The 25,791-nt window shown below is 38.4% G+C and overlaps 1 protein-coding gene across 1 annotated transcript in view; it reads right to left on the reverse strand.

Annotated features, from left to right (window-relative positions):
- Nucleotides 1-7,769: 7,769 nt before the first annotated feature.
- Nucleotides 7,770-25,791, reverse strand: part of PCSK5 (proprotein convertase subtilisin/kexin type 5) — a gene marked incomplete at its 5' end in the record, with an annotated part of 182,677 nt that continues 164,655 nt past the window's right edge. Inside the window, 9 exons of the mRNA XM_084278334.1 lie at nucleotides 7,770-8,255; nucleotides 10,014-10,129; nucleotides 11,186-11,315; nucleotides 11,857-11,954; nucleotides 14,633-14,717; nucleotides 16,194-16,387; nucleotides 16,922-17,024; nucleotides 18,499-18,642; nucleotides 24,923-25,059. Of these exons, the coding sequence (XP_084134460.1) occupies nucleotides 8,140-8,255; nucleotides 10,014-10,129; nucleotides 11,186-11,315; nucleotides 11,857-11,954; nucleotides 14,633-14,717; nucleotides 16,194-16,387; nucleotides 16,922-17,024; nucleotides 18,499-18,642; nucleotides 24,923-25,059 (1,123 nt within the window). The 3' untranslated portion in view covers nucleotides 7,770-8,139. The remainder of the gene's footprint in view (nucleotides 8,256-10,013; nucleotides 10,130-11,185; nucleotides 11,316-11,856; nucleotides 11,955-14,632; nucleotides 14,718-16,193; nucleotides 16,388-16,921; nucleotides 17,025-18,498; nucleotides 18,643-24,922; nucleotides 25,060-25,791) is intronic.

The raw sequence follows: 25,791 nt of genomic DNA on the forward strand, positions 1-25,791 counted from the left end.
TCACATCTGAGAAGTCTTGGAAATCCAGTGAAGTTCCCATTGACCAGGAAAGGGGAAATATAAACCCTGTTTTCAAAAAGGGAAAAGAGGAAGACCCAGGGAACTACAGGCTGGCAAGATCATGGAGCAGATCCTCCTGGAAACTATGCTAAGGCACATGGAAAATATGGAGGTGATTGGTGACAGCCAACCTAGCTTCACTAAAGGCAAATCATGCCCAACAAATTTGATAGACTTCTGTGATGGTGTTACAGCAGTGGTGGATGAGGGTAGATAAACTGACACCATCTACCTGAACTTGTGAAAAGCATTTGACAATGTCCTGCATGACATCCTTGTCTCTAAATTGGAGAGGCATAGATCTGACAGATGAACCAGTCAATGGATAAAGAACTGTCTGGATGGTCAAACTCAAAGTATTATGGTCAACAACTTAATGCTGAAGTGGACAAGTGACAAGAGGTCAGTACTGGGACCAGTGCTGTTTAACATATATTTTTGGTGGCATGGACAGTGGGATTGAGGGCACCCTTAGCTACTTTGCTGATGACACCAAACTGTTTAGTGCAGTGTACTTGCTGGAGGGAAGGGATGCCCTCTAGAGGGACCTCGGCAGACTTGAGAAGTTGGCCTGTGCAGACCTCATGAAGTTCAACATGGATATGGGCTGGGTGATGAGTGGGTTGAGAGCAGCCTTCAAAAGGTCTTGGGTGCGTTGGTTGGTGAGAAGCTCAACATCATGTGGCCATGTGTGTTTGCAGCCCAGAAAGTCAACTGTGTCTTGGACTGCATCGAAAGAAGTGTGACCAGCAGGTCAAGGGAGGTGATTCTCCCCCCTCTATTCCACTCTTCTGAGACCCCACCTAGAGTACTGCACCCAACTCTGGAGTCTCCAGTACAAGACATGTACTGTTGGAGCAAGTCTAGAAGAAGATCACAAAGATGTCCAGAGGGCTGGAACACTTCTCCTGTGAAGACTGTCTGAGTGTTGGGGTTGTTCAATTTGGGGAAGAGAAGCCTCCTTATAGTATCCTGCCAGTGCCTGAAGGGGGCCTACAAGAAATCTGAAGAGGGACTGTTTACAATGGCATGTAGGGGTAGGATGAGGAGTAATGGTTTTAAACTGAAGGAGGGTAGGTTTAGATTAAATGCTATGACAGTGGTGAGGCACTGGAACAGGTTGCCCAAAGAAGCTGTGGCTGCCCCCTCCCTGGAAATCTTCAAGGCCAGGTTGGATCTGGTTTTGGGCAACCTGGTCTAGCAGAGAGTGTCCCTGCCCATGGCAGGGATTTTGGAACTAGATGGTCTTTGAGGTCCCTTCCAACCCAAATCATTTTATCATTCTACAGTTCTGTGACACTGGAAGAGCTAGATATCTCAGGGCAGTGTTTCAGTGGTGTCTTGTGTCTTGAACAAAAATACACATGCACAGGGTGTTTGTAGTGGAGATCCTCAACTTAGTCATGGTTTGAACACAGATCTCCTGATAATTAGGCAGATTTCAGCAAAAAATCTATTACCCCACCAAGATGTAATAGTGTAGATTCATATTGCTAATAAAATGGATTTTCTGTTTAATTTGAGGGAGATGAGTTTTTATTAAAACCTGAATGAAATCTGCAAAGAAGATACAGGTTTATCTCCTTGGAAGTAAGAAGCAGACCAAATTAAGTCCTTTAATGAGAGGGATAAAGAGTAAATTTTATCCCTATCTGTAAGTCTTCAGTGAACTCAGTACTAACTTGCTGTGACCACCTTGCTCAAAATCTCCCCCGGCTCCTCGTCTCCACTAAAGAAAAGCACAGTCCAGGATGTTCCCTTTAATTATCCTATGTTCCATGCTGACTCTGCATAAATAGGTAAATGATACGGCCCTTCTAATCCATATATAGCTGGAGAGAGGCCTTGTGGCACTGTTTGGCTGTGGGAGCTCTTAGAAATCTCTTTGAAGTCTTGGGATTATAAGTGTTCAGCGAGGCTGTGCTAGAGGCACATCAAGCGAGAGCAGCTTTTACACAATTTCAGTTCAGTATGGACTTGCTCTCAGAGTAAGAAACGGGCCTGCTTCATTTGGAACTGAATATTTGAGTTATTTCTGTCTTTTGATCCAGTGGCATTGCACAGAACAGCACATTAGCATGATAATAAGAACCACGGCTGAAAGCATTGTGATCCATGGGGACTGGCAACCAGGTGCCAGACTTTTCTTCCAACAGACATCTCAAAGAACATCTGCAGGCATCAGGAGGAGGGCACTGGGCGATTATAAATTGAAAAGCTACGCAGTATTATCGGAATTGTAACTAAATCACACTAGTCATGCTCCAGTGAACATTCAATGCTGTTATTGAGTTTGCATGATGGAGCCATTAATTCTCCGCGGGTAAATAAATATTCACTGCCTGTCAATGTTCTCACTTCTCCCCCCCTGAGGCTGATTGGAAAAATGGGTACTTAATCAGTTCATTGTGTAATGCCATAAAGCAAAGATGTCTACTGTGTTTTGTGATGGGACAGTATTTTTTGCTTGGAAAAGTGATATTGTTTTCCCAGAAGACCTTCAACAAATCCATCCCCCAGACACTGAGAAATGCTGATAAATAAATGATGTACAAGGGGCATTCTTCTAAGCTGTGCCTTGCCCAACTCTGGCAGAAAATGCATAATATGCTCATACAAAAAGAGATGTAACAAAAACCAGCCTTTGGTGTGGCACTGTGAGGCTGCATTTATTGCTTACTGGAATTCCTTTTTTTAAATGCTCAAAGCCTTTTCACCCTGATAAGCTTTTCTTTGACTACATTTCCCATGCTAGAAGTAAAAATTTGCTCCATTTTTAAACATTAAGTATTCCCTTCTAATCCAGAAAGAAAGTCCTCCCAGCATAGTTTCAATCATAGTTTGCCTATTAAAATGTAATTCTGTGTTGGTATCTGCTACCCCTGCACAGCAGGTGAACATCACTGCAATTTCTCTGCCTTTAACCTGAGGATTTCAGCATAGTTCTTCTAGCAAGACCCAAATGACACTGTGCTCTGAGACTGCACAGAAACATCCCAGGACTTCAAAATATCTGAATCCTATTTGCTCATCAGTGTGGAACCAGTGGCGGAAATGCAGCTGTTGGTTGTGCTTCCACTGCTTGGGTGCAGTCCTAAGGTTCTGAGCCTTAGTTTGTTCCCAAGGACACTGTGCCGCTACCCACAATCCTTTAGTCCTTGGTAATGAGTGGGATGCAAGCTCTAATACAGTCTCATGACTAGTGGTACTAAATAACCAGATAATCAATTTCATCAAAAATTGGAATCTCCCAAGATAGTTTAAGACAAGTAAATACAAATTATGCCAAACAGAAGTCAGTTTTCCCCATGTTAAACAAAATGTTCATTAAAAATACATTTTCAACCTTTTTTTCTTCCTATTTTGAAACTGCATTTTCTGAACGAGCTCAAGTTTTTGGTGTCAGTTTCTTTGTTGATGAAGACTTGACTAGGGTTTTTCTTTGTATGCTGTAAAACTTTTTTAATGCTTGCTTAAAATATTTTGCACAAACATCTAATGGCAGAACTTTTCTTGATTCATTCTGTACCAATGACATGACAATGGCATATCCAATATAAATATAAGGCATGATAATGGATCACAGACAAGTTATTGTTCCGCGAGTTGCACTGCAAATTGAAAGCTTTGACTCATACAAGCAGTCACTTAAATGTCTTTACAGGAAGCTTGAACTTATAACAGGCCTTCTTACAGTCATTCAGTTTGTTAAATAATTTCATTAAAAAGTAGCAGATAGTTACCTAAAACGGCCACGCATACAGATGAAGCTCACTCTGGTTTTGATGTGGCTACTGAAAGGATTAACTTGGTCATCACCAGTTGCAAGGAGTTGTGTTTAGTGATCGGTGAAACTGCTGTAGTCAGCTCTGGTATCTCTGTATATAGGTTTACACATCTTCAAGGCTTATACTGTCATACCTCACCACGTGGAGCAAGCAGCAGCCCTGCTATTACAGAGCATGTTCAGCAGCAGGGGTTGCTGAGGATTTCACAGGACGTTGGGAAGTAGAAATGCCTGTAGAAACTGGGGTAGTCTGTAAAGTCTCGTAGGGAAATGTTTAGAAGAAGGAAGTGTTCTCCACAGAAAGAGGCTGGATTTGCCAGTGGAGACTGGGGAGCGGAGGGTGTTAGGCAGGGTCTAAGCCAAGAGCCACAGGAGCTACTGGTCAGAAGCATAAGGTTTCCACTGACATATCCTGGGAGTTACCTCATTTGCTCATTCTACAACACTGGTGTGGGTCTGAGTTGGGGAGCTGCAGCTAGAAAGGGACTAAGGATGTAACCCCATTACAGGCAAGGAAAAACTTCTATTATAAATGACTCCCTCACACTTGCACAGTAGGGTTCTGCAGGAGGTCTGTGGCATATTAAAACATTTTTCTAGTTAAAAATAGTGCTAGCACATGTATGAGACATGCATTGTTGACACGGTAAAGATGTCTTTGACACTTTTGGTAAAGGTCTACTTGGGTGCCCAGTTTGCATTCCAGTTAAGGATTGTGTAAGGATTCAGACAGACATGAACTGGCAAATACTTTACCATTGAAGTGACATGTCTTAACTAGAAGAGCATCTTCAATTTGTCATTGCTTTTTGGCTCGTGATAAAAACAAGACAGAAATCAATGAATAGATTTGGACTGATGCCACCCACGGTCCTTTCAGACATGGAGAAAAGTATCATTTTGTTCATACTTAGCTGCTTCTGATCTTCCTAAAACAGTTTGCATCTGTGGCCAACACCACAGTATCAAATACTGAACACTCCAAACTACACATTGTTGGCTCATAGAGGGGGGATTGATCACCTAAGAAAACTGCAGCTGGGAACAAACTAGTTTTATTCAACTGTAATCCCATAGCTGCAGCAATTTTCTTAGATAAGGACTAACTACAGTGCTGCTTATGATCTGTTTGCATCTGGCCACTGCTATTAAGGCATCACAAATAAATATAATCAAACAGTCTGAGCTGACACCAGAAAGTACTGGTTTTCAGTTTAAAATTCAGTTCTCTCCTTATTTGCCTCTGAGACTTCACAGGTTAACATTTATAGATCCGCCCTCTAGAGCAGACTTCTTTGGACCGAGCTATAAGGAGTTTATTATCAATCTTTGTACACTTCCTACCCAAAGAAGATGAAATCTCGACAGTTAAAAGACACCAAGATTGTTTGAATTTCTCATGCCAGTTGGAAGAAGAAGGTGGGGATGGGAGCTGAAAGACCAAGCTCTTCATACAGTTTCAGTGTAAGTGTTAGGAAAAGCTTATTTCCAGGTGTGGCTGTACCAAAATACAGTTAAGAATGTGCTATCCCACATATGCTTGCTCCCAGGACTAACAGGGAATGAAGATCTCCTTTTTTTGAAAACAAGTTGGAGATAATGAGACGTTTGAGGCTGAAAAGTGGTTGGGTTTCTCCCCCCCCTGCCCCCGAAAATTCTTTACATGGCCTCAGTGAGCATGCTTAAAACATCATCTAAGTATTTGACTTCTTGGACAAGATGCTGCTTAGGTCTCCACTTGGGGTGTAGGACTAAGGGGGAAAGGAATGAGAGCATCAGCTAAATCAGGTGGATGACCTAACCCTGCAGCGTTCTGAGGTGTGCTGGGTGTGAGTATCAGCGCACAAACAAATACCAGTATCTCACTGTGCAAGTGGCAAAGATGAAACCTTCCTCCTAAACTGTTGTGAGCCAATAGGTAGGTAGGCATTTCACTTTTCAATCCTCAGCATGCAAGAGATTAGACCCATAACAAACTCTTCCAAGTCAGAGTAAGCCAACGTTGTTACCTGCTAGGGTTCAGACCTGGCTGCGCTGCCACTGCACAAAAAGGTGTTCTCCACAGAAAACATGCATTTTTGCAGTCATTACATCCAATAAAACTGAACATCCCTTACCCTCCCAGTTTCTTTCAGTGACTTCTGTGTGGTATCTCAGTGCTCTATACCATAAAGCTACCTGTGGCCTTCAACAAAGACACTTTACATACAGATTATCCACATGTTTTTTCCAGACCAAAAGAACAGGAATTTAGGTTAATTTAATAGAAAAAATAAAATATTGAATAACATTGATTTTGGCCAATATCAATTACAACAGAACTACCCCATTTTACAAATAACAACTGAACATTTTACACATGTACAGTATTTTTTTCAGTAAAAGTGAATTTGGATATAACAATGTGTCAGTTTTTAAAGAAAACAAAGATATTAATTTCTTCTCTATAATAGTGTTAGAGACATTTGTAAGTATCCAAACAAATTCTTTACAATCCATTACATAATTAAATCTCAATTATGAATATATATTTATATATAATATATATAATATTAACTTAAACTTTGAAAGCATTATGTTCTAAAACGTTATAGTGAGAAATGAGGCAGTAACAGACTAGTACTTAAACTAGCACAAATTGAACTCTTTTAAATTTGAATGTTCATCAGGAAATTTGTAATGGGCACCAAAGGAGCCTGACTGGCCCCTTCTCATAGTTGGAATAGTTTATCTGCTCTCTGCTAAAGGTGGCACATTACCTCTGTAAGGTTTGTGTCCATTCACTTGTGAAACTTCCACAGTCATTTCTGATCCTCGTTATTTCCTAACATTTACATGCCTAAACGCTTGCAACGCATTTTCTATTTGTGTGTCCTGGAATGATAACTGAGAAAGACACTTCATACTTTTTAAGTATTATCCCCTGAAAACAGCATCTTTGAAGTTCAATTTTCTGTTTTCTGCTAAATGACCGTCTTTGAACAGTATGCTAAGTAAAGCTGATGAAGATACATTAAATGGAGATTTGTACTGGCAGCCACGTGCATGGGTCAGGAGAGGAAGGCAGGGGCCGCGTCTCTCACCACCCAGGAGGGTTTGACAGTGAGGTAACTCCGTTGGCCTTGGCAGAACTACTTCTGCTGAAATTTTTATAGTGAGCAGTTAAAAGCAGATTCAGGCCCATCATGACACAATTGTTATGCCAAGACAACCATCTGATTTATTGTCCCATATATAATTTTTCTAGGAGATGTATTTGGCACAATTATAAATCCAATCCTGTAAACACATCCTGTCGCATATAGTCACACTGGCATTTACACATGGGCACTATGAAATAGCTCCACATATCTGTATGATAATATCCCCTTTTTTGTGAACGCTACAAGACAACAATAATTTATGAATACTTCTTACATGTTAGCAAAGTTTTCTGACTTCCGAGCGTATACATTACTCTCGCTTATGCAAACCAAGAGAAGTATTATTTTTTGAATTTGTTCACTACAGGAACAATTTTTTTTTTTTAAAGTTTATTTGAAATAGCTTTGACAATTTAAAAAAATAAAATAAAAATCCTAGCATATCTGTTAATAAGCTAGCTGTCTAAAAATGAAATCTATATGACCAAAACCACATTTTGGGCAAACATATATACATACTGCATGTGATACAAAAAACAGCACACAGCAGAGGAAGTAAGAAAGAAACGTGTGCAGAAATGTTCACTTTTCTTTTTTTTTAAATACTGTTACAAAAGGGGCAGAACCGAGTCCTGCAATTAATGATGTTTCTGATCCCCTCAGGAACTCAAGTTCCCCCTGTCAATACACATAGCACAAAAAAGACTAATGCAAACATTTTTGTATTGTTTAGTTTTAATCCATGTAAACTTGTGTCGTATTCTTGAAACACTCTTTAAACATCTTGAAGGGGAAAGAAGCAGGAAAAAAAGGGAAGAAAAAGGACCTTCAAAAAACAGGAATAATCCTAAAGTTGACAGGAAATCAAATAATGAGTTAAACGTTAATTTTGGCATCAAATGCTTTGGTCACACAATACTGACTCTGATCCTGGATGCTCAGCTCTAGACACCCAGTTATGAAAGGTAGGCGTGTTGTAGGTTTTCCATTTAAGTTCCAACAAACAGTTCACCATCTCCCCAGACAAAGAGGGGGGAGAGAGAGAGAGAGGTGTTTTTTTTTTCTTTTTTTTTTTCCTTTTTTCCTTTTTCAATAATACAGATTAATCTATAAGTCTACAGGAGCAGGAGGATGCTGGGAGGTGTCAGTTCACCCCTTGTGCGTACATGTTCTGCAACACAATTGCTGAAGCACTTTCCGCTGGCAGAGATTGTTCTTTTTCACCAGCATACAGAATCCTCCCTCGGCCCAGGACTCTTCCGTGGCTTCCGGAGGGCAGCAACAAGAGAAGGAGGGGAGGTTGAAGGTTTGGAGAGCATGGCGTGTACAATGGAAGAAGGTTTAATTGGTCAGATAGGCAGATTTGGTTGAAGAGACCATTCAGGAGCAGGTAGCAAGTAGGAAATTTGGTCCATCAAAAGGAATTTCAGTCAACAGCATTATTTTTTTTTTTTTTTTTTCAGGAAGAGATATTGTGTGGTCCGACAGGGAGTGATTGGTATCCATTTGTGAAAAGGAAAAAAAGATTAGAAAGAGAATAATTAGAAAACAGTGATATTTACAGCAAGGAATTTGTTCTTAATTTTCATGAATCAAAAGACAAAAACAGTCAAACCACAGAAAAAGAATAAAACATTCTCAACAGAAGTGCAACCTCTGCAGAGTGAGTTAGACTAGAAACCAATGCTTGATTGTCAAGCAATGAAACGAGACCCCCTATGCTTAGTAAACCAACAGAACCACCACCCCTCACCCCTCCTTAACTTCTGGCTACCCTGGACTGCTGGGAACACGTGCTGTGTGGTGGTACCCAGCATGGTGCATTACAGTTACATGAAGGCCCACACACTGATGTCCCTCTGGTACCTTCATGGAGGCTGCATTTGGAAGAGTAGGGGAGACTGTACTGAGACAGGGTGTCCCCAGTCTTGGGGAACTACATGTTTGTCTGATTGAAGCAGCTGCATGAGTACAACTGAAGACAGATTTATCCAACCATACTAAACACAAAACTAGCATGTCAAAAGTCTGCATTGCAGAATTCACCTGCAACATCATAATGAGACCATGGTTACTCAAAACTCAGCATTATGCTTCATTCACCTACCTAAAAATGACTGCTCTGTATTACAATGACAATTCTAATGTCCTGGTGTAAAAAGGTCTCATGACTGATTTACAAGTACATAACCTTGTGATGGACAGGCTACTTTTGAAAGTTTGGAGGCCTAAATTGCAACAGTGGCTGTAAAGGTCCACAGAATCAGGACTCCTTTTTTAATTTTTTTTTTTAATTTTTAAGTCTTTTAAGAGTAAAATTTTTACTAAATGTCAGGTATCTCCCACTTGGCTTAACACTGGGCTTGGTTCTGATATGGTTTTCTTGTTGGACTGCACTTGTTGACCTGTACCTACACATAACTCATAAAATAACATCTTTAAAGAAGCATGATGTTATCTAAGTGTCTCTGTAATTGTGACACTGAAAGGAATGAATATTACTTAATAATTAAGCCAATCATGCAATAAGAATGCTATCTTGGTTGCCACAGAGAACTTGGAGGAAGTTCAAATCTCCACCACATTTTGAGTGCTCCCTGTTTCAGAATCCTTTTGTTGTCATTACACTTTCACATAATTCAGGCAATACTGCAGGCACTTAAAATCCTTTTTACTTACCAGCATTTTTACTGTTTAAAGTGGTGAAATAGATAAATGTAATTCTACTGACAGTATGCTAGGTTTGCCATATAAAAATGTTTTGAAAGCAATGGCTTTTGAAAAAGAGATAAGGAAGGTAAAGTAGTTTGTTGGCAGGGGTGAAACTCATAGAAAATTCAGGTAAAGTGGATGTGACTAATCTTGTTAACACACACAAATGTAGCTTTCCCATTTTTATAAACCTGAAAAAATTAAAAAGTGAAGTAGACCTCAAATAAAAACTGTAACAGAAGAAACAGACCAAACCAGGCCAATACATCTACAAAAGTAGTGAAAACACCTTTTAGGAGAATTCCACTCACCATCCTTGCAGACTGTTCCCACCACACAGACACCAGTGTCTAGGTTGTAGCCGCTTGGACAGCTCGTACAGTTCCTGTCTCCATGACCACTGCAATCCAAACAGCTGGCATCACACCTGAAAGACAATGGCGGGAGTTGGTCTCAAAGTGCCACCAAGTACAGGAGTTCCTAGAACACCTCTACTGCATTGAAAAGGGTTCATTTACTATTTCTAGAGGTATCAGCTGCTCTAAGAATGACAATAATTATGAGAAATAGTTAACTTCCCTTCAACCCAGCCCCCTTCTTTCCTCCAACCACTGTCTATTCACTTTTTTTTTTAATAAATAGCTGCATTATTCCAGTATTTTGGGATCATGGAGAAGTAATCAACTAAACTATTAAGCTGATTGTGCATACACGTGCCGGCAAGGCATGAGCTAAAGCCACAGGGTGGAGAAGACTGACCTGCTGCCCAGTCCTTTAATCACTCTTCTGGCTTCATCACATTTTCATTGTGTATTGAATTTTACTTTTTTTTTTGGTGTGTAGAAAACTGTAACACGTGGTCATTCCCTTTCTGCCCTGGTCTCAAAGGGAGTCAGTAACAAATGATTCCAAACGGCAACAAATGGCATTTATTTAACAAAGAATGGAACAGAAAAACCCCGTCCCTTCCCTGCACAGTGAAGCCTTGTCCAAGATTTATCCAGCAATTTGTATATTGAGTCAGGTGAGCTATTCTGGACAGCAGCCTGTTAATATACTGATGTCATGTTTGTGAATATACAGATGAAGAACTGAAATGTTTCCTATGAATAGTAATTAATTTACAACTAAAAAAAACCCTAGTTTGAGTATTTTTGTTTGTTACTGAGAACTGCAGATCCTCTGCGAGATTTGTAAATTTTACATTTTTGTATATATCTACTTAGATTCCAGCTACAGTCTTTTAAAAAGTGAAGAACACATATATATGTACAAGAAAATACACTTTCAGAAGAACTCCATGAATACAAGTCAGATTAAAGAAATGAAAGCTTTTCCTTCATTTTCTTAGCATTCAATATATTTTTTCCACTTTTTGAAGTCAGCAGTGTTTTATATTCTCATAAGTATCATCTTTCTCAGCACAAGCTAATAGATAGCATACTGCCAAACATCAGATACATATATTACCCACTGGTCATACCTTTTGCAGCTTTTGTATCCACTTTCAGTAGAGTGATCAAGGTAATAACCACTACTACAGGACTGCACGCATCTTCCATCTTCCATAAAATAACCTTGTGTGCAGTTTATACAGGCATCCACTCCAGCACCTTAAACCAGAGAGAAAATGTACTGTATTACTGGCTAGTTCCTCTTATTGCCTAACAGACACCACCCCTAACTGCAGTGAGATCTCATCATTATATAGTATATTTTACCTGCCTTTCTTTCAAACAGTGACATCAAGCAATAAAGGCACATAGCTAAATAAACAACAGTATGTAATTTCAGTGTATCTTTTTCTGGAGAAATAGCTGTTGGTAGTTTTAAAGCTTGCACTTTAATATCAGTCATTATTCCATCCCAGAAGGAAAATTGAGGGCATTATTGGAAATCAGAATAGACTCAGGAAAAAAAAAAAAAGAAAAAAGAAAAAAAGACTGTATGTACCCTTTCAATTAGAAAACTTAGATTTTCATGTTAGCTGAAAGAAGTCTGCTGTATTTAAAATATACTAAAGAACTATCAAGCTAATGAAGTTTTTTACACGTAAATAATCAACACTATATGGTAACTGTGCTATAGTAGAATAAAAACAGAGGTAAAATCCGAGAGGAAAGGAAACGGTATTGATCAATGTCTGTGGGGTACCTGCACATGTTGCACAGGAACGGTGACATGGTTCACATTCTCTACCATTATGGTATTTTCCTTCTTCACAGCGGACAGCACATTTAGTGCCATGCAAACTGTTGTAAAAAGGAAAGGGGCACAGTATTTGAGCAGACAATAGTAACTGAGGACAACAACATCATGCACAAATCAGTAGTTCTCTTTTAATAAAAAAGCAACCTATATATTTGGGCTCATCAGTGTCCTTCATTGGTCATTATTTTATAAACTTAGAGGCAGCAATCACTTCAAGTGGAAATTAAAAGCAATTTGGCCCACGGTGAAATACAGAAGCTGTTTACAAACTCACTGTCAATACTATCAAGTAGTTGTCTACAGGAAAAAAAAAACCAAAACAAATCAACTTCCCAAAAAAACCCCCCACCTATGCCAGAGTACTAAAACTTCAGACATGTAAAATGCAATTACCCACGAGGAATTTGGCACAGGTTCAGTGCACCACTGCATTAAAAAAAAAAAAGGCTGAGGGGCTTGTTAACAACAACTCATGCTGCTCTTGAAACACCAGCAGCATCTCCTGATACTGTGCTACGGCACAGGTTAAGAATAGATTCACAGTGAAGGAAAGCACCATCCCTTTCTGCAACAGCAGTTTCCTTTGAATCCTCCTAACTGAACACCAGATCTCAGTGGCTGGGGACATTTGTCAAGATTATAGCCAGAGGTGCGGTGCCTTCAGGCTCTTTTGAGAGAGACACGGAGCACAAAAGAGCGTGCGACAGAGGGAAAAGAAATAGCAGAGAGAGTCACATCTCCATGCTTCCCTCCTAGGTAGCTGCTTATGCTTCCAAGTTGCAAGGTGTTTAGGGCAGTTTCATTTTGTTTTGATTTGATTTGTTTTTAATCTGGGATTCCTCTACCAGGTTCACCATCCTCTGTGGAATCTCAGTTTTCATCTGGTGTAACTCTTTCTCTAAAAATGTTCATCGGCTCTGGGGATTACAGCCCTAAGTAAGAGCTAACCTACTGGATCCAGCAAAAGCCATGTGTGCTTAGCACCACTGGCAGTTTTCTTGAGTGAATATGGTCACAGTTTAGGAAAAAAATAGCTGCTCAACAAACCAAACGTGTTTTTTTATTATTTTTCCTCAGTCACACACCTCAAAGTCATTTACAAGGGAGGTAGCATTATGTTTTTACAGATGGGAAAACTAGCAATTTGCCTAATTTGATTTAATTGGCCAGTAACAGGATCAGAACTGGAATCCAGGTCTCCTAAATCCCACCTAGGGCCCAGCCCACTGATAACTCTGCAGCAAGTTTTGAACACCTGAGAGGTATGAAGTGCATGCCCATTTTATCTGCAACACTCACACAGATGGTGCTTTTTCAAAATGCTACCAAAAATCAATCTCAGATTGCCCAAAAAAATATGAAGGTAAGGTGCTTTTGATTTTTTTTAATATTTTGATTTCTCCTTCTCTTCTCACACTGAATGGACTTGTCTGCTTCATTTGGTGGTGCTATAAGCTGCTATTTATGTTAATGGGCAGGGAAATATAGTTCCTGAGAAATAAAGAAAATGTGGGCATAATTTTTTATAGCAACTGTGTCCTCCTGTACAGTACCAAATCTATGTTCTCTTTCACCTCCTGACATACTTGCCCATTGTAGGAACTTCTAAGCTCCTAATTTACTAACTCGATTTTGCAGATAAATGGAACGTCATGCTGAGTCTGTTAAAATTCTCCAAAATACTAACATGGACTGCAAATTTAATAACATTTTAAAAGGGAAGTAGATACTCATATTTCACAGAGAAAGTAAATAGACCAATATTTAGGATCCCATGCTTTCCTTCCCGTTAGGTAACGCTTACTTTTCAAAGGGTCACTTTAAAAAAATAAAAGATATACTCATAATAAAAATGTGCAGGCACTGGGACAATCTAGATGCATAAATACACAGAAATGAGAATTCTTTTCTAAAGGAATCCAGCTATTGATGTCATAGAAACAAACATTCAGCTTTTACTAACTAAGAGATGAAAATCCACTTTGATGGAAGGTAAAAGCTCAGTGTTAAAACATTCGCAGAACGCTTATATTCTGCAAGAAGAGCCCCTGCAGATACTGAATACTAACTTCATATTTTTTGTGGCATAAAGCCAGCATACATTCCACCATGAGTTTTATAAGATTTTTGACCTTTGCTGTTTGGATCAAAAGGTCATTCATTCATTCATAAAGGAGCTTGAAATGGTACTGCTGCTTTGTAGGTTTTACCTATCAGTTTCAAGTATTATTAAGTTTCCCTATAAAGAAAAAATATCGACTGCTGTTTAAAATATGTGCACACTACATTGTAATAAAATTGAGCCTGAGGTACTTGAGATAAGTGAATGACTGGATGTATGAATAAATACAATAAAGATAAGAAAATAGTTTCTAACTATCACAGGAATGAATCAGAAAGATTAATATGATTCATCAGCTCTACCTCTAAAATAATCCTTGACTGCCACACTGTAGGTCAAAAAAAGCAAAGAAGCCAGCTTTCCACATTACTGTGGTTTTTATTTTACCTGAAATGAGAGGTCTTCTAAAAATCCATTGTTAGCCAAAGTGGCATACAGCAGCACAAGGAAATACTATACAACAAACTAAACACCAGTGGAACACATGAAATGAGGGCCACTCAAGGTTAAATAGCTATCTGATGTTCTTCATTGTGTATCCACAGCCTTGTAAGCCTCTTCAGGTATTGCATTTAGCCACATCCATCATTTCCTTACCTTAGGCCATGTTTGCATTCTGTGCAGATTTGGAATTCAACACATGTTTTACAGTTTTCACTACATTTTCGGCAAGTAATCTTATCTACAAAGGAAAAAAGAAAACAGCCCAGAAAATCTCTGTCAGTTATGTTTAATAAAACTATATGGGTATATTACTACATGAGATTTTGCTTTCTAGCTTGACATCAGGAAGGGAAGCAGCAAGCTACACTAAAATAGCTAAATTCTGCCCATCATTAGCTTTTTCCATCAAACATCAAATGGTTTAATCTATTCCCAAACATTTGAAGTTATAGTTGTACCCTGAGAAAGATACTCTTTGAGGTCATTAAAAAGTCTTCATAAACATTTTATATTAACTATTCATAATACGGACTTAAATCATCTTTTCATACAGCAGTGATATGCAGTAATGATTGCCATGTGTTCCAGGGGAGACTGTCCTGTAATTCACCTCTTACACTTCCTATGCAAGCAGCCTGTCCCGTCTTCCTGATCTGGTACTTAAAGACATACCTGCGTGAACAGGTTTGATCTCAACATTGTCTACACATAAATTACTTAACACCTGCCTTTTCATCTCAGGAGCTCCTACTTTGAGATCTCTCTCCCTCACTCACACTTAGACCTGCTGCCTATTAAGATGTAGTGCTATGTACCTTTCTGGGAAGAAAAAAACCCGACCTTCCAATTTAATCCTAAATTTTCGTTTACCCATCTTAGTTGGGTGAAAAGGAATTCCCTTTACTATAGTTCTCATGGAGTGTAAAATGGAATAATTGAAGTAGTACCTCTTTTAACTAATTCTCAAAAATGAACACAGTTTTATGATGCAGAAAGCAAAAGGTTAAGGTTTTGTACCTAGATGAACAAAGCACCTGAGCACATATTTATCTTCTAAGGATTTGTCTAAAGATAACCGTAGTCACTGAAGCTGTGGGCACGTTTAAATATATGTCTTTTTGCTAGCCAAAGCTGAAATTAAACATGGGCAGTTTACTTGGCAATCACAGGAGGAAACTGAAGGCCAGCGCCTCACATAGCAGAGAATTGCTCTTGGGTCTTCATCACTGGAAGTACTGTCAGAGACATTATTACAACTGCTTTTTACATCTGAGGAGCCTATTTTTCTTACAGCTCCAGTTCAGTGGCCATGGTCAGTTCCTCAGCTCTCTCTTCTATCTGGTGCAATCCCATTTGAGCTTGGGGAATGAGGAACACTTCATACTCAGAACGCAGGTGCTGCCTGTCCCTTTCTGGAGCAGTGATAACCTGCTGTGTCCTGCAACTGGCGTGTTCTTGAACTGCCCTCATTCTGCTCGTATTGCTCCCAGCCACAAGCACACAAGACACCCTGCCACTAAGCACATTTGTTGTTGTTTTTAAATAAAACAAGACTTTGAGAATATTCTTGACCATACTTGGCAACAATTTAATAAGAGGAACAGGATAAGAGATAGATGCATCAACATACACTTTTCCTGCTTGTAAGTATTCCAGCAACCTCCCCAGATCCAATTCTGTAGCCCGCAAGAAAGAAACAATAAGAAATACTAACTCTTGTCCAGGTAAAACCCATCAGGGCAGTTGGTAATACAGCTATTGGTTAGTTCATTCAGGTAGTAGCCAGATTTACAGGTCATGCACTGGTCACTATGGCCTCCAAAACAGGTTTCACAATTGGGTGAGCATTTTTTACAGCGTTTCTTGTCTGCATTGTAGTGACCAGGTGGGCAGGTCGAAACACAGATCCTGCAGACAGCAGGGAAGAGAAGGCAGAATCGTTAATGAAATAACCTGCCACCACATTCCTGGACCATGACTGCAAAGCAGAAGTATTTGTCAGCATTGCTGCTTTTCTAACGATTGCGTGTTTACTAAGATACAACCCTCCAGAACATTGCAAAGCTGCCTCTCCTCTTCCATTTATTTCCCTACAGCACATCATGTCTCACTGGCAAATACCTTGTGAGGCAGTATCATTTTTGACCATCTACAGTTCTCTGCTCAAATTGAATCACAGAAGATGTAGTAGCTATCACAGTTAAATACATATATATAGCCACTTATGAAAAAATAATAGATGGTGAAATAATCAGAGAAAGGTATTTGAAGGCTGTACTTTAAATTCTGATTAAACAGTGGTATTTTTTTTTTCAAGTGCTAAGAAAATTTGTCAAATTCATCAGAAGATTAATTATCCATGACTGCAGCAAAGAGGAAAAGAAGTTAAAATATATGCTAAGACATCTATGAAGTAAAGATATTTTTTTCTCTTGTTCTTACCGTGTATTGTTCTTAGATTTGTAGTAGTAGTGAAGACAATCAGTACAATGATCTGGTCCTGGACCATCACACCCAACCTTACTGCATTCTGCATTACAGGGACCTGTAATAAAACCAGAATACAGGGAAACGAAGGGATTAAAACTTCTCATTTAGTACTTAACACTCCTGAACCACAGTATTTTAATGAGTGCAAGTACTCTGTTTTCCTATTTGATCTGAGTTCCAAAGAGTAATTTGGCTCTACCAAAAAGAGAAGTTTTTTAGTACCTTAGGAGCTTGCAAATCATGGCCTCAGTGTGAGTGATTTTTAGTTTTTAGCAAGTGTGGCTTCCTTTATAGAATCTATCAAAGACAAACTATTTCTGGATCCAAACAGATGCTTTCATAATGAGTAACAAATCATCTGAATTTTATTCAGAAATGCGCAAAGGCTTCTGCAATTCATAATAAGTAATTATTAGCAAAATCAGTCCTAACAAGCAGGTCAACATAAATGATGAACAACACTATTATTGGCTACTCTGATTACGTACTAGGTATCAACTAGTCCAGTTGGCTACAACAACTCAACTGAACCAGCCATCAGGGTTCTTCCCTCTGTGCTTTTATAAACTGCAAAAGCCTTGGCTAATACTTGCTCATTAGCAAGTCTTTCATCTCATTGGCACTCATGCTGGACTTGATGATCCTTATGGGTCTCGTCCAACTTGAGATATTATATGTTTATAGTTTTCAAACAGGTCCTTCCTGCTACAGGAGGAGAAAACCATCAACTCCTGCTTTTATGTAGACAAACAAAGACCATGCATGAAGTTATACTTTTGAAGATCACTGCTCTGTCATGAATGAAATGCATTCAGTTTGTCAGCCACTTCAAAATTTCTCCTAATATCATGTAAACTTGAAGCAAGGTGATTATGGTTCACAGAGAAACTTCAGAAATTAGTGATCTGTACAGCCAAGATAGTAATGTTTCATCACCCAACAAAACAAGTTCAGTAGCCCTTGATCTAAAATAGGGGACTGTGACTGATGTGCTGTGGCAGGACACTGTAATAACAGAAACTTCTAAACTGAACTTTGTCCTGCTGTTTGCTCGCTGGACCTAAACTTAAGATTCATCAGCACTAAGGATCTGCACAGTGCTCGTGGAATACATGTCAGAAAGTGGCAACTTGACCTGTTTTGCAGTTCCAAAAATCTAACTCCAATAAAGTCTAATGATAAGGCTGAAAAGCTTCTACAGAGTTCAGTGAGAAACAACACAGATGTTGAAGATAATGTTCTTCATATATATATGTGCGTGTGTCTATGTGTACATAGGTATGTGTATCTATATACTTACATGAAAAGCAGTGCATTCTTCATAGTGTGTTAAGTGTGGTTTAAAAATATGTAGCTCTATGTACAAACTCATCAGGGTGAAAGTATCTAACTTTAAATTATGACCCAAGTATTCTCAAACGAAGAAGCAGCTTCACTGAACAGTCTACACATACACGATGCCTCAGGTCACTCCTTCAACCTATTACAGGTTCACTAAATGCACAATCAGAGTAAATGAACGTACACACCTGAATAGTCATCTGTCCCATAATCTTCTGTAGGGTCTTCGACTGGACTTGAGCGCACCCTTTCCACTTTCGGAAAATCATTTCTTGGTGAGTAAGGCTGGATGGATGTTCCATACAGTACTAAGGACCACTCTTTCAATTTGCCTAGAAGTATTTAAAATACAGGTTCAGAAACTATTTCTATTTTCTGTGTCTTGCAAAAACATATCACTTGTTAACATGATTTTGTGAACGGGCATGGAAAATGTTGCTTTTCAAGTAAGTGTCTTCAGTTTAGTATAAATAGTGTAATCACTGCTTCACTGGAAGCTGAGAAATCATACTGTCTTCAACCAGATTTTTACATGGTATTTTCATTACACTCTAGCCTCTTGTATGTCTAGTAGAAGTTTGCATCACAGGTTGAACACAATACAGACAATAAACAATAAAACCTTTGGACACACAGTTCTTTGGAAAATGTATACAGTAACAAGGAATTTTTGCTCTGGATTACACTTTTCCTCAGAACAGTATTCATCCAGTAATTATTGACATCATTTAGCTAACTAGCTGTGTTTAGAATTCCAACTTAAGAAAGTGGTTACATTTTGTTTATTACTCAAGAGGACTTTTCATTGGCTTACAAGGCCCATCTTGATGAACGGGAAAAAACTCCTTTTAAAATCTCCATGATAAAATAGCAGTGTCCCCTTCCAAACCAGCATAATTTCATATCTTTTTGCACTAGTTATTTGCCAGAGTCATCACTGCATTGTATGTGTTCATCACAAGTATTTTATCTTCTCAGTACTTGAGTGAAGAGAGAAAAAATTGTTTGCCTGCCTAAAGCATTATCTGAGCTTTTTTGCAAGTTTGGTTTTGTTTTTTTTTCTTTTGTGGAATAAAAATATACATGTCATGAGTTCAGGCTGTGAAAACATCTGGACTTGATGATCTTAGAGGTCTTTTCCAACCTTAATGATTCTATGTGAACTTCCAGTCTCTACTTTTCTGCCTACCCGGTGAAATAATTCTGTGAAAAAGGAGTCAGGCCTGAAATAATGCTGAAGGTAATGATGCATAAAACCCACCTCCCTCCTTGAAAAGATGGAACATACGTTTGGTCTTATGCTGTTCTCTTGATTATATTTATCTGTGTTAGAGTAGCTAGTTGTAAATGTCAAATTCTCATCAGAAGACAAAGGAAACAGAGTGTTGGGAAGTATATATTTTCTGAATCTGAGAAATCCCGTTTTGGAGGCTGTACCATGGTTTAAAATGCTCTTCTCTTACAACTGTTATGTAAAAAGAAATGTAGTCCAGGTACGTCTCTTCTCAAGAAAATCACTTAGTATACTTCACATAGAATTAAATTCAAGCAATCTTCCTCTTTCATTTTACAGCTCAATAATTTGAGCTTTCATATTGTTCACTTGGACTGTTTCAACCTGTGCAAGCAAATTACTTTGACCTTTACAAGTGATTTTTTGTATTTTCCCCATGCAACCTGGTATCCTCCATTAACAGGACCAAGACAAGACATTATCTCTCTGCCTTTATGTTCATTCTTCAAGCACTAAGCAACAATAAGCAAAACTACTACCTGACAGATGATAGACCAATTCTTTTAAATGGTTTATACTGGGGTTAAAATGGGAACCTCTGTTATCTCTCTGACTTTTGCCAACCCAAGTTAAACTTTCTGGCACAGAAATTTCATATGAAACCTTCTCTGTTCTATACTCAGCTTTTTTGAGCAGAAACTATAAACAGTTGCTTCACACAGTAGCTTCCAAATTCGAATAGTTAAAGCAAAGCATTATTTTTTTTTAAAGAGACACTGAACCCTGATTTAAAAAGTTATCTGATGATAACTTACCATACCTGCTGCCAAACCACTGCCTAATTACCTTGGCTGTAAAACTGTGTACACCTTATTTTCACTTTGCCTTTTCCTCACAGCCATGTAGCTCTTCAGTTCCCCACTAAATTAGAATGACCCAAACTGCGTCATTTCTTCCTCAGAATCAAGTGAGGATCAAGTTACCTCTCCATGTTCTCTACAGTGATTCAACTGGGTCCCTAAGGGCACTTGTCTTTTTAGGAAAGAAGTCATACTGGGAGCTCATTTTTAACCAGATGTGGAGTCATCTCCATGGCTTGTTCAAAGCTATAGCTTCTCCACCTACAATCTCTGGGGTTTTTTGGTGTTTTAACTTACTTCTACAGTATATGAACCATAATATGCTGGAATCAATCAAAAATATGTGTTTTGCTAATTTATTTAGACCTTTTTATTTTCATCATTACTATGCTACAAAGATGACTACACTTTCTAACGACTGATTTTATACTTCTTCCAGAAAAGTGGTAAAAATGCTGAATACTAGAAAAAAAGTATTTGCAAGGACTTGCTAAAAATAATGCACAGGTAAAGATGCTCCTCACGTGCTGTGTATTATGTCTGGACTTTACATACATGGAAGGGTTTTACTAACATTACTGCAGGAGGGATTGGTGCTTTGAATGTATATCTAGGGCAGTAAGGGGTATAATGCAGGGTCTCTCAGGAGATTAGCTGCCTTTTAAGAATGGTTCAGTAAATAAAAGGGGAAAAATTCATGTGACTTGCCAGCAAATAAATGAAGTCTGCCTCAAGGCAGGTTTAATTTGCACAATGAAAATATTTCAATAACTAAGTATATATACATACATACACACTTTCATAATGAATAAACAAAGTGTGCACATTTAAGCCAAAATCTTTCTTTCCCCATTTTTGACTGATTCCATCATCTAGTTTGGCTAGAATAATCCTTTACCCTGCTTGTTAGTATGTAACAGTGCTTCTATACTGTATGTATAGGAAAAACTGTATATCACAGTGTTTCCCAGCAAGCACATGTCCACCTCCATAAACTCCACAGAATTAAATGCAGAAATCACATGTACTACTTTTATGAACTGGACCCTGCATTTCTTTACGGGTAACAGATGTGGCATTACCTTGCCAATAGAGGGATATGATGACATGTTGGCTCTTTGTTCTCAATTTGATTACAGGAAAACTACAGCTCTTAATTATAAGACCTTTCAATAGCTAAACAAACACATGCACACAACAGGAACAAGAAACAGACACGGTGGTGATATCAGTGTGATAAACAGCAGGCTACGGTGATAAATTGTAGAGGCACCATAAATTGTGTTTAAGCACCTTTTGTTTACTTCACAGTCTGTTCAGTGTGGAGACTAACCCCAACATGCCCTGACAGCTGAGTTTATCCACCACTAATACATGACAGGCACTTTCAAATCGTTCTGAACAGAAGTGTTACTAGATAACTTCCATCATAAGACAACTACTGCTCTAGAAGGATGGGGGACGTATTGTTAGCCAGTATACAATGAACCAGAATCCAAATTTACAAACTCACTGTGACTTGTGAAATCTGAATGTGTATAAAAACCTAACCAGCCTCAAGCACTGTTTCACATTGAGGTTGAAAGAAAAAGTATGGCCCCCACAGAGCTCCTTCAGTGTATCAGCTTCCTCCACAACCCTTCATTGGCCAGGTCTACTGTCTACGCATCCCCTGCTTTTACTGTCCCTTTTCTCCCAGAGTTGGGTCTCTAGACTTTAATCCTCATGGAACAAAATAATCTCATGAAATTAGCCACTCTAGGACTAAGACTATATATAAAGTATCAAAATCAATCATTCATTAAGATTTATACAACTATGTATGTAAAGCAGGAGCGTGCAGGAACAGGATTTGAAGTGTAAAGCTGAAAATGTTGCTGAACACTTTTGAACTGTCCTGGCAACATCTCAAAGGGCTGCAAAAGATCTCAAGAGTAGCCCTGATGAGCACTTTGCATAATGGCTCCATGCTACCTCTTTTCTAGGCTAGTACAGGGAGTGTGCCAGGGAAGAGAGGAGACAGAAACAGCTGGAATGTATTGCACTGTGGCTCTCCTTTACGTTTGTTGGATGAACCACTTGCTTCACATACACACAAAGGTGAAGAGCTACCCTGTCTTGTCCTTGAAGCCAGCGATGTTCCTGGCTTCTCAGGGATAGCAAATGCAAGGTGGAGTTTAAAATAATTGATTTTTGTCTCTTTTCAGTCATCTGATTAAAATTAAATTACTTAGTTGTTGTTTGATTCCTCCTCTCTATGAAATTCTAAAGCACTGAAAATTAAAAAAACAACCCAAAATAACCAAGCACCAAACCTCCCCTTGAATCTCTAAACAGTTCTGCTCATAGTCTGTGGCTGTTTTTCCAAATTTATTTAATGAATACCCCTTTTTAGTACACAGGAAACTGTTTACTGGTGCAATTAACATCACATTAGCTAAGAACATTTCACCACTGTGAAACCATGGTGTTGGTGCAGAAAAAATTAAGTGAAAATTGAAAGACTGGTGATGCTGTATTTTTGACATTTTTTTCACATTTATCTTGAACAGGTGAGCTGCACATACCCTTTATTCCAATCTGAATAATTTAACAAACTAAATTTCAACCAAGAGGAAGACAAAGTACTCCATCTCCGTATGTGGTAGCAGAAACATTAATGGGCCTTTCTAAGGCAAGGCAGAATTGTAACAATTAACATTCTTCCTGAACAGTCAACTACATGCACAGGTCCTATCAAACTAGCCGTTCTTATTTTAAACTCAGAAGCTTTCAAGGAGTGTTAGCATTTTAGTCAGCATTTCTTTATGTGTGCTTTTACACTTAGTAGAAACAATACAAGTACTTATACTTAGCAAGGCTAATTTGAATAGTTTTAATGACTTCAAATAACCTACTAATTAGGGAAAAAACAAATTTAAAATCTCCTATTGTTAAATTCACGAAGATATAATTTTATAGCTGTAAGTACTTTAAGTTAACATCTATGCCTTAAAATTCAGAATTGATTTTTAGCAAATAAATTAGAAAACTCTTACTGCTATGTGAATTTACTTAGCTCCCTGAGCTGGAACGTATCTTTTATTTCATTGAATTATAAACTAATGTTATTGCTAATGTCATTGTAGTCCTAAATATATTTCATAGGAAAATTCTTATAATTAATTTTTATCTTTCAGAAAGCACTAGTCAACTAGATTTGTCACTTCCAATGTAGTATCATTACAATTTGACATGCTGTCCAATCAGCGTTAATTTAGATTTAGTGATATATTATTTCCCATACCTCAGTAGTATTAATCTCTCTTTACCATGTTTTAATCTAGATTAAAATCTTAAATTATATTTCCCCTTTGATTATTTTTTATGAAAAGGGTTTCCACCTGCTTTGACGAGAGGCTCAGAAGGCCGGACTTTATTCAGAATTCATGCATAAATGAAGTGGCATTTTTGTCTGTGTATAATGTATCTATTTCAAAATATTTTTAAGGTTTAAATTTTCAGTAAATCCAAAGGCAAGTATTTACTTGTATCTTATAACTAGGAAATGGAAGTAAGCATGTACTCCCATGAGTCTCTTGGAAGCCATTCTCTCAAAGTGCTCATACATAAATACAGGAATAAACCTGAACTGTGCAGTGGGAATTAAAAGCAGAATAATGTCTGCAGCCTCGAAAATTCTTACTAGGACCACAGTTCACAAGCGAATGAATGACCGGTTCAATCACCCTGTCACACACAGGAGCATGATGTAACCTACCAGTGGTAGCAAGCCATGAATTTCTCTGTCTTGTGTAGTGGGATTTTCTTTCTGCATAAACACTAAAAAATACCTTTTCTTCTCATGGGTAGGATAAAAAATACAGAGCAAAGAAAAGCATCCAGAAAATAAACCCATAGGCACTATGTAGCTGATATAGGCCAAGTAAATATGGGCCCTATATCAGCCATGAAAGTAGCAGGCAATACCAATACAGCACAGTAACTCTGGGCTGCTCTAACCTGTATTGAAGACCAGTCTGATAAATAGATATTCAACATCCAAGAAAAGAGATGCCTGCATATGGAGATACTATTACTTCCTTCAAACGCGGCACATGCAGTTTTGCATATTTTTGTATCTTTTTCCTTGAAAAGATTTAGCTTTGTTTAAAGCACTGACTCTTGGTAACTTGTCAGATGGTATATGCTTCAAGAATTCATGTCTGGTATGATGTAGCTTTGAATGGCCTTTGAGGCAACACATAAGACTCCAAGGAAGAGGGCAGTTTATCCCTGAGAATTTTAAATTCTCCATGGAAACCAGAAAAAAAAGAGAACATGGCAAATACAAGCAATACAAAAATGAAGATTGCATTGATAACTGCAATGAAGAATAATGCTCGTCACAGCTCTGCCTTCACACTAAACCTGGTGAGATGTTCCAGATGTAAATACAAGGTGGAAAACAGTCAAGGCGGTATGGGCAACTGCAAGCATTCTGAATTCACTGAGACCAAACAACGGTTAAACTCATACCTGGAGTCTTGAAATTTCTCAGCTGAGATGGTGTGTCACAGATTTCCAAGATCCAGTCACCTGCTGCTTTTTCACTCCAGCAGTGAGTAGTCATAAACTCCCAGTTTTTGAATCCTTCCATGGAATGATCAAACAGCCTAAAATTAAATCATGACATTATTTAAAGTGAGCCATGTTATTTGGGGAGCTAAGCCTTCAAGTACGAAAACTCTTGAATGATAAACTAATTAGTCAGTTCATTCAGCTGTGCCTTACCACAACACTACTTACGGTTTTCCCCACATATATTTCAAGTATGTTCAACAGCTTCTCGTTGTTTTGATGGAAGAGATTATTTACATGCCATCATTTGTCATAAAATGAAAGATAATTCATTGCAAAAAAAAAAAAATTGCTAATAATGTTTCACAGGATTCATGTTTCTTGGGAAAAGTGCATACAATACAGCATATCTGTTGCTTTAACAGGATGATGCAAAAACTCGTAAATTGAAAAATTTATTTCTGGCCTTGGATTGGAATAATTAAAAGGGGTTTAAAAACACTAAGAAGCCTTAAATGACTGAGGCAATATTAGCAATTCAATATGATTGAATTCTATGATTCTATGATGCTATCATATGTGACTTCTTGTGAGGAAATAAAATGTAACTGAGATATTGATCTCAATCTTCAAATGACCAAGGTAACATTCGCTTCAAACAACTGATGCAACTGAGTTTGGATAAAACTGAGAGACTAATGGCATTTGATGGTTTTATCTAACCAACGTAATTACCATAACTACCAAGGCTGTGAGTGAAGAATTGGAACTTAGGCCTAGACTCAGTTCAGGGGGTGCAGTTGTGATGCTGACCCCACGAGGAAGGG

Source organism: Gallinula chloropus (genome assembly GCF_964237585.1).
Source record: "Gallinula chloropus genome assembly, chromosome: Z".
Classification (NCBI taxonomy): Eukaryota; Metazoa; Chordata; class Aves; order Gruiformes; family Rallidae; genus Gallinula; species Gallinula chloropus.